The sequence below is a fragment of the Fistularia commersonii genome, chromosome 1 (genome assembly GCF_037954325.1).
Source record: "Fistularia commersonii isolate RoL2024-O1a breed Wild chromosome 1, RoL_Fcom_v1.0, whole genome shotgun sequence".
Lineage (NCBI taxonomy): Eukaryota > Metazoa > Chordata > Actinopteri > Syngnathiformes > Fistulariidae > Fistularia > Fistularia commersonii.
Genome location: NC_141284.1, coordinates 25,384,829 through 25,395,074, shown reverse-complemented (window position 1 = coordinate 25,395,074; position 10,246 = coordinate 25,384,829). Strand labels below are relative to the sequence as shown.

At 38.5% G+C, this 10,246-nt stretch overlaps 1 protein-coding gene across 2 annotated transcripts in view; it reads right to left on the bottom strand.

The window, feature by feature from the left end:
• Positions 1–2,422: 2,422 nt before the first annotated feature.
• Positions 2,423–10,246, bottom strand: part of palm1b (paralemmin 1b) — a 28,530-nt gene continuing 20,706 nt past the window's right edge. For both annotated transcript variants that reach the window (XM_086156603.1, XM_086156608.1), the window contains exons 4-6: positions 5,772–5,887; positions 4,495–4,565; positions 2,423–4,246 (exon numbers count right to left, since the gene is read on the bottom strand). In XM_086156603.1, the coding sequence (XP_086012729.1) occupies positions 3,864–4,246; positions 4,495–4,565; positions 5,772–5,887 (570 nt within the window). In that variant the 3' untranslated portion in view covers positions 2,423–3,863. The remainder of the gene's footprint in view (positions 4,247–4,494; positions 4,566–5,771; positions 5,888–10,246) is intronic.

The window sequence follows — 10,246 nt, the reverse complement described above, 5'->3', positions numbered from 1 at the left end:
CCTACACACAACATGTCTATCGGCACCCTCAAAAGTACCCAGGAAGACCCAGCACCTAAACAAGTCCCCGGTGACAACCGCCGTCGCCTCAGTCCTAAATGATCTAACGCATTTCTCTCAATTGTTTCACATGATCAGAATTTTAGCTTACCTCTTCAAATTTTAAGGGCTTACACCTTTCGATCTTCCAATCACAGAGTTCAAACTGGCAGTTTTAAGGAAATCTAATATTTGGTCCCCTGAATGACCCTCCAATTAGCACAACCCCACTCAACCTTGTTTCTGCAAAATAACTCTCGTTAACACAACAAACCGCTGTAACTTAGACCAGCCCCCAACCCTGATGGTTATATATGGAAAACTCCCCACAGTTCAGTCCAACTGAGTCAAGTCCAGTCACCGCGAATAAGATTTTGCCAAGGATTAACTATGGCCTGGATGACAGAATCTCCGTAGACATAAAATACAATGGTTTGCCAATATCAGTAACACAATTCAATAATTAAACAATGTACATAGAGTTATTTTTTGCGAGACATCAACATTTATGTGCATATTAACTTTCTGAGCTGCAACTGTTTCTAGATTGTGTGGAAAATATTATAAACATATGTAAAATGACCCTCCAGATTAGAAGGCTATGTTTCCAGTAGGCCATCATGACCAGAAGCAGAGCAAGAAAAACTCCTGTCTAAAATGGTGGCAGTCCAACTGGCTGAAACAGACAAAGGCACCAACAATACACAGATCGTCATCTTTTAAAAAAAAATACACACATCAAATACAATATACTGCCTTGCAAATAGGCCATAAGAAAGAAAAAACATGAGTCAATAGACAAAGAGGAACTGTACAAATGGAAAGCATAGACTATATTTTTCATCCCTCCCGCCTATTGGTCTCTTTTTTTAGAAAGTCAGAAGTGATCATTTCTCTGTTGGTATGTCCAGGCAGGGCTTGAGAGAATGAACCTGGCACTGAAGGTTGCAAAAACTAATCCAAGAAGTATACAGGAGGCAGTAGATTCCCATAGCTCTCCTCTCACCAACCAACATCAAATTGAGTAAGACATAAGAGAAAAGGATCAGTACTTGGTAGATGGTAAGTTAGAGTAGCACCAAACTTCAGAGGTCAATTTTTTTTTAACTGTGTGTCTCCAAGCATAGAAAGTGGGACTGTGATTTAGGTTTGAAGATGACATGGCATGATGAAAAATTCATGGTAATGCTGAAAAGGGGAGAGACAAAGAACCCTACCAGGAGTGGAAACATTGGTCGCTTGTCGTCAGTGACTCAGACCATCCTTAGGCTCCAGTGTCAGCCAGACAACATGTGGAGACAAAGGCCAAAATTTGATACACTAATCCTTGAACTGCTACAGGGCAGGGGTTCCCAAACTTGTCAGGCGCTGAGCCCCCAAATTAAAAATCTACAGACTTATTACTTCCAATATCCACACAGGTAATTAATAACAGATTTATATAATAATAATAATCAATATTAAATATACATCATTCTAATTAATAATAGTCAATTAAGTTATTAGAATTCATACTTTTTCACATAAATATTGACAAACTGTCAAATAAATGTCACAGAGAAAAAGATTGTTAAGGCATCAAAGGTCATGCACAAGCACTAATAGGATTATAGTCATAATCCGCTAAAATTAAATGTGACATTTACTGAAACATAGATATTCCTGTTTTAGACTATTTGAATTTGATTTTCAATGTATGGCTTGAACAAGCTTTTAGCTAAAAAGAAAGAAAAAAAAAAATATTTGGAAATTGTCTTGCACTTCCCTGCCGAGAACCCTTCCTCCTAGTGGTCATAGCCAGAAATGCATTTCATAAAGGCAAAATTATTTACCCAAACATCTTGCGATAACTTCAGAAAGAAGATGCACATATCCGCTAATATATATATTTCTAAATTACGTTAAATAGAAATGTAAGTCAAAGAACATCTTGGAAAATTAGAAATGCATTATATACTTAGAAACTTCAAAAAATAAAGAAATAAATACGAAATTAAGCTATTCTTTATTTTACTATTAAATCATTTCTTCTTCAGATGACTTTCTGAACCCCTGGCCTCAAAATGAAACCTGTGACAACAACTTAACCTTCCTTGGGGGAACCCCTGCTGCACATACATGGCTTGTACTGTTTTGGCCTACTCCCTAGACCCCCTCCATTGCAACAATTTCCAAAACATTTGACTACCTGGGTACAACGAAACCATCTGTTTCCTTTAGATAGACAGTAAAGATTCAAGATCTTCCAGGATAATCTGTGAAATAGCTTTCCCTTTCCTGAAAATCTGTTAAATTCCATTTGGCCCAGGTCTCCAGTTCAAGCATCAGGGGTTAAACTGGGAGTGAGCAGGACAGAAACCAGCAACCAACCAACACAGTTAAATAACAGTAGCGACAGATTTTATTTGGTTCATAAACAGACAAGGCGGCTTTGCTGGGAGGAGCTGAGCAAACTCAACTTTTCCCATTATGATGGAACAAATCCCAATTTAACCCCTGGATTACATTCATGTGAAAATGATAGCGCATATAGAGACCAGTGACAACATTGACAAGACAGTCCAAAAAGTTGCAAGGCTTCATGCAGTGCTACGTCATTAGATTTACATTGACTCTACTGTTGAAAAAACCCCAAAATGATTAAAGAATTTCTAATTGATGCACAATGGTTTGTCGCGCCATTGATCATAAAATAACAGGATTTGTTTTTTCGGTTTAAAAAATACTAAGGCTGTGATATTCATGTACACGTGTCATATACAGTGCTAGTGAGATGTTAATGCAGTTTTCTTTATGTTTTTTTTTCTAATCTGAATTTTTGTCTTTCAGTTTTGATTTCTCATAAATTATCTGTAACTATGCCAATTATATATACTGTTACTGATAAAGACTTAAAATGAGCACAAATGTGTCTAAGGAAGCACAGACAGTTATGATTGTAATGCAAATCAAGTAGAGTTCCGAGATTACATGCAGCTCATGGTTTGAGATGATTTTGAGAACCAAAACAATAAATACATTGTATAAAACATAATTTCATATCCATATATTAAAATACTATTTCAAATAATATCTTAGACAATATTGCAATATGAAATTGACTGATAAATTATTGATAGGCCTACACAGAGAAATACAGAATCGTGAATCTGTTTCCTTCATGTTTGCTTATATGGACAAAATTGTTTTAATTTTCCAGGTTTACCCAAAGGGCAGCAGAATGATCCAGAGAGCTAATACATTTCTTTTTTTTTTCCCAACAACTACAATGAACTTACAGTACACAGTCCCATAATAAAGATATACATACTGAATACAATATAAATGTCAAGACAGAAAAATAGAAAAATATCAATAGAAATCAAAAGTCAAATACATGTCAGAGAAAGTATACAGAGTAAAGTGTACTTATGAGTCTTTGTGGTTCTTGTAGCTGGAGCTTGCATTGGCTCTCATTGTTGGTAAGTTGGTGGGGTAACGTTCGTTCAGTTTTGTCTAGTCCTGACTGACACTCGCACAGACACACACACACACACACACACACACACACATGCGTATGCATGTACACACCCCAGTCACATGTGCACACAAACACACACCCACAAGCGCACATATAGACGCAAAGCTACGCAGACTTGCCAATAGAGACACATGCAATCAGTGGCAAACAAGCCTTCACAGATGCATGTATGTCTTCATTTGCACAGACTCAGGCTCACCCACATGAAAACACCTACCCACACATGCACACATACGCTCTCTCTCTCTCTCTCTCTCTGACACACACACACAGCCACACGAGAGCACACACTCACACATTCAGCTCACATGACCGTGCAGCATTTGCAGGTCTGTTTCTTCTCTTCCTTTTCTTTCTCTGCCTCCTCCCCACCACCATTGGCCTTTTCTTTCTCTGCCATGCTCCCATTGGGCGGGGCCTGCTCTTCGTTGGCTGCCTCTCCTCCTGCCTTCCCTTCCCCATCCTCAATGACAACAAACTCAGCTTTAACGTTGCCGTCCACCCCTTCCATTCCCAGAGCCGTGCGGGCCTCCTGCTCCTCTTCCACGGTCTTATAGCCCATGAACACCAGAGTGACAGGGTTGTCTGCACTAGCTTGGTCAGGACTGGGGCCCAACAACTTGGCCTCAATTTCCGTCACTTCTCTCTTGGGGGTCTGACCAGTGGCTTGCACTACTCCATTTTCACCTTTAGGGAGCAGCAGAGTGTTGTTGAGAGATTGAGAGATTGCAAAAGTAAAGAAGGTGGTCAGGGTTACTTTGAGACAAAAGAAATAAGGGAAATATTATTTTAATGATCTCTGGCTGAGAAGACAATTTAATAGAGCAAATGAAGGGGCTATTAATAGCTCGCCCTCTCTTCCATCTTCCAGACATTCAATCCAAGTCGCCATGGTTTCCTCTCTGATCTCATGTTGCTATGGGTACTGAACTTACCTCCATTTTCTTTTGCCACACCCTTATTGGCTGGTATACCCGTCTCCAGTTCCTCAATCTCTTGCTCCAGCCTGAATCGGAGACCAACGATTAATTTCCAGTTTCCTCATAACACAGAACTTACAAATAGAAAACCTGAAAATTCAATAAACAATATGATCAGTTTGTTTTTAAAACATATAATCACAATAATTATATCCTAAATCCCCAATTAATATGCAGCCTTATATGTTTTAAAAGTATGTAGAATTAATGCCTCATTTGAATGAGACCAAAGGTAATGAAACAACAATTACCTCATCCTACAAATAACCCATATGTAATATACTCTGATCACAACAGCATAGCAAATGATGGCAGACAGCGACTCATTATGCTTCAGTTTAAGTGTCAATACAGTGTATCCTCTTTCTAGCCTAAATATATTTTTGAATTAATTTGTCTTTGCCACATCATAATACGGGAGGTTACCATGGCAAATCCTTAGGCACGGTAGCGCTCAAATGGTGGTGTGATTAAACATTGAGCAGGTTGTCAAAGATGTATACTTCTGTTAATAATCAAACAAGTACACTGAATTACAGTACAGGTTGTGTGTGGTGTAAACAGGGAGAATTAATGTGTTCCATTACCACTAGTTATTCTTTTCTTTTTTTTTGCCAAGTAAGCCTGTAATGTATCAAGCTGATATCTTTCAGAAAGACAAGACTTTAAACATTCATAAAAAACACTGTCAACAAAAATATTAACAAGCATCATAGATTAGACTAATTAATTGTGACTATCATCAAAGGGAAGTATCATTACATATCATTATTTAATTGGAACGTGTTTTAGTGACATTTGAAATTTATAGCTTACCTATTATACAGTCTTTCATTCACTTAGCTAAGTAGATTCATATAGGGTAAACGTAATTTTTTTTTAATGTCACAGAAGGAAAACCAAAGCGCATCTCTATTATTTTGTCATGGCAAACTGTCAACCATTCCAAAATCAGCATATTCCTTTCAGTGAGTCTATATCTATATCTATATCTATATCTATATCTATATCTATATCTATATCTATATCTATTGTTGAGGCTTGGAGGGAATCTAGTAAATTTAGTATGCTGCAGTTTACATTTTAGAATTGACGCTGAGAAATTTAGCTCTAACATGCGATGCTTTTTTTTAATTTTTCATTTAAAAAAAACTACCATCTGAATGGCAGTTACCCCCAAATAAATCAATCATTTGAACAGCACGTATCAAATTTGAGACATAGAAGCTGACCTGAGGATGACCTGCTCCAGGAGTTTAGTCTTCACCTCATCCTCCTGCAGACGCCTCTGAGTCTCCTCTTCTGCAGGGGCTCCATCCAACAACCAACGCTCCCTCAGGGCCTTCGACTGCAAGGGGACATAATAACTGCAAACATGAGCTTACAAAGGGCAGTGATATTAGGCAACACATTTTATCTATTTCCTCAGTTTATCAAATTGCATAGAAGAAGAGAATATACTCACTTAGTGTCTCAAACACCTCCACGTGTTTGAGTGACATCTATTTGTCACCTTGAAAACATCTGAATTACATTTGATCATGTTTCAAGAGGAGCTGTTGCTTAATTCACTAGCAGCACTGAATGCTAAATGGATCATTTTTTTACTGCTTTTTTTTGTTGACCTACTACTCAAAGTTGTCTCCAACATTCACATTCACAAACGGTTGGCAGAGGAGGCGATGCAAGGTGCCAACATGCAAACGCATTCACACAAATTCATTTATAGCTGACAACATGGCCTCTGGGGGAACCTGTAACCCTTTATTTAGTAGACTGGCACCCAAACGATGCTGCCTTCACTTAAATTTAGTGAAAACAGAAAGCTATAATCCTTAATCTCTTTGTATATTTTCTTTCACGACAAAAGAGCAGACCTTTAAATCTGTCCAGAAACTGTGAGACATACCTTTGAAACAGAATTTTATTATCAATATTGATTGATGTTGATGATTTGACCAGTGCTCTTCTTGTTTGCATGCTAAAGAGCCTTGAATTTGGGATTTTTTGGTAAATCAAATCAATAGCAAGTTTTTCTTTTTTTTCGGAATACATAGTTCCCTTGTTCTTTGTCTTTGAATTGGGTATCAGTATGTTTGAATTATATGACTCTGTGAAGCCCTTTGAGTGACACCTTTGTACTTCTATACAATATAAGTAAAGCTGGCTTGGTTTTTACAGAGAAAAGACCTTAAACTAAGCTGAATCAGAAATCTATCTGTGGGTTCATTCAGAATTTCTCTCTGCTCAAAATTGCCACTCAATATTTTTGTCACACTCTGCAACACCTATCAATTTGTTTGCAAAGTAGACTTTAACATTGTGCCAGAGCATTATTTGCTTTTTTCAATGAGCTGAAAACCCAATACTGATGTATAATTCTCCTGTGAAGCATTAGGCTGAAATCCAACAAGTAACTAGAAAATAAGAATAAGTCTATTGCATCAATTTGAACTTCCATGATACTAGATTCCTTTACCCTAAACTGAACAGACTTAGCGGCAATCAGACTTTCTTCCCTTCATCAAATTCCAAAAAGTTTTCTATTCTTGTTCGAACTACCAGTCTCGATTTAGACCTTTTTTTTCAGAAAAGGTATTATGAAAATCTATATTCAGTATTGATTTGGGATAAATGTAGTATTTGTGTTGTTTGTAGCCATTGGAGCATGTATTGAAAATGACGACCCTGAGTGGTCATTCGGAAAAGTGCTAGTAAAAAGTGCTTGTTTTCACAAGTTGGACTGGGAATCTGGACCTGTGCTTCATGTGAATTCCACTGCAGTGATGCAACAAGAATTTCAAAAGCAAAACTCCCCTCTTTTTTTCACTCCTCTCCCTCGACCCCCACCTCTTGCTCTCTCATATACATCTCTATCTGCATGAAGTTCATGAACTCTTTGGGTTGAGAATGGTATGCTGAATGAAGTTGCAAATCTGGATGGCCACAATTTGTTGCCTATCTTTGTGTGTTCCCTGTTTTTCTGCTTCAGCTCTCAAACTGAACAGTTCTGCTATTGAGCAGTTCAGCTCCAGACACCCAGCTGTATATGACACAAAGACACACACACACACACACACACACACACACACACACACACACACACACACGCACACGCTGAAATTCAACACTCTTCCCCAGACCTGCATGGTCTCATAGGTACTCAATCTAAAAACCCTTTTTCCCTCTCAATAATGTCTCAAAACTCCGTCTATCTCTCTTGCCACACCCTACCACCACAGTGCCTGACATCATTTAATGTACTCACTCATGCAACACACACACACACACACACACACACACACACACACACACACACACACACACACACACACACACACACACACACAGACTGCACGAGCTGGTGTAAAGCTGGAGCTGAAGTTATGTGTCTCTTCATTGTTCTTCGGAGTAAAAGCTGCTTACGTAGCAGACAAAGGGCGGAACTGCTATATGGACACACACATAGACACTTACCCCCCCCCCCCCCCCCCGCCACACACACACACACACACACACACACACACACACACAGATGTTTAAATGTCACACTGAACTGACTTACATTAAAATCCCATACACATCAGATTAACTTCTACTCCCACTTTAATTGAAAATGAAGTATTCTACCAAAACTGGATGATTTACATAGTGTTGTCCATTATTCCTTTTTAAATAGGGCCTGGTCTCCACCCAGTGACACTGCAGACAGATTTATGTCTCCGCCACATGAATAATACAAGAACACACACATTGCAATGGAGTGGGAATGATAATTTTGCAGTCTCCTGTTCCACCTAGTAATGATGCAAAACCTTATTAAACTCATTTACAAAAGTATAAATATTTCCTCTTAATCTACCCTTTCATACCATAACAGTATAGTTTTCCAATACTGTTTTGTGTGTGTATAAAAAAATATGGCATGCTAATTGGTGAGCTGGTGCTTACAGTCTTATTCTGTTACTTTGATTTGATGTGGTAATGGTTATTACTGGCCATTTCCTTTAGTAACATCTTTCATTACGTTCTCCCAATTATTTGGGGGTTGGCATTAAGCTGTTTTAACGAAGTGACCGAGCTGCAGCTTGCAATATGGTCTGAAATGCTCATTTACAACAGGACAAAATGCATTTCTCACATTGTATGACCTCATCGCTTCATTTACTCTGCACTGTGCAGGCGCTAGTCTGTCTATGGGATCGCATATCTGTGCCATTCAATGGTGTGGCAGGTACACAGTAATAAAAACAATATGTAAACTGAGACTTTTATGAGGTTTTCCGCATGAACACTGGCTATTGAGAAGGACCTCTTGCTGTGGCTAGCACGAAGGGCTTTCTAAAGCTCCTGTACTGCCTGATTACACTGCATGTGTCTGTGCATGAAAGCAGGGTGCTATGGGTGTAAGAGGTGTTTCCTGTTGGTGGGAGTGGGACAAAAATCTGTTTCCTCTGCCAAAGCCCACTGCATTGTCTGGGGCTTCTGTGTTCTTTTATGGACTAACAATCGCAAATACACACACGCAATACAGATAGACACAAAAGGTTTGCTATGAAAATAGAAAAAGTGTGAGCATGCTGAAGCAATTGGAGTGACTACTACTGCCACAAACACACATGTGCGCAAGCGCACACACTCCACAACCTTTGCTATTATCTGTGACCCACTGAATTATCCAGGGCTGAAATAGCTTTGATACCGCTGACACATGCGCTGACAAAAGCCTTGGCTCTGATATAATAAGAGTGTCCCCTAGTGTGTGCAGATCTGAACGTGTGTACTTCAGGGAGTGTGCACGTGTCAGTGTGTGTGTGTGTGTGTGTGTGTGTGTGTGTGTGTGTATAAACAGCTTGTTGAGGAGCTGCTGGTGTTATCTGCTGTTCATTCTGAACATTCCGTGACAGCAACAGTCAGAGTATCTCACCATGTGGGTCCGATTTAAAAGGAACTGCTGAGTGTGGTGTTGTTGGCTCGCCACTGAAGTTTGCTCACACGTACAGTGTGATGACCAATTAAAAAACAGAAGTAATTAGCATTACCACCAGTAGCTTGGGTTAACTTCATGATGGGGCAGTTGTTATTTACATATCCATCTTATCAAATTGAATGCTTTTGTGCACTTTACAATGAAAGGGAACTATGTTTTCATAATATGTCAAACACAGTATGATGATAGGTTTGATACTGCAGCTCTGTTAATGTAAGGAAAGGGATAAAAACATGATCCATCGGGATTGCGGTTGTGACTTTTAAATATTATTATTTAAATATTATTTTAATAATAAGAAAATTGTTTTAATCATTTTATTGTAACTGTTACACTGTAACATTAGCCACAGAATAAATAATGATTTGTTTCACAGCTTGCCATTTTATCAAAAGTTTTACACAAATACACAAATGAATTGGTAAATTAAGAAAAACAAGAACCGATTGTGATGTCAAAATATTTATATATCTTGATCAGCTCTACATAGTACTGTCTTTTTAACGGCACTATAAGTTCAATGGAGTGCACATCCTTTTGTCCCCAACAGTAAGGTCTTAACTTTCAGATTTTGTAATTATAGCCCTGACGAACTTAGCCAATACAATACACATCATTCTTCCTCATCTATCTTCTTTCCAGCTGTCTGCTATTGTTCCTTTTGGTCGATGAAATTGCAGCCAGTATGAATAGTAGGAAAGTCTACAATACATCCAA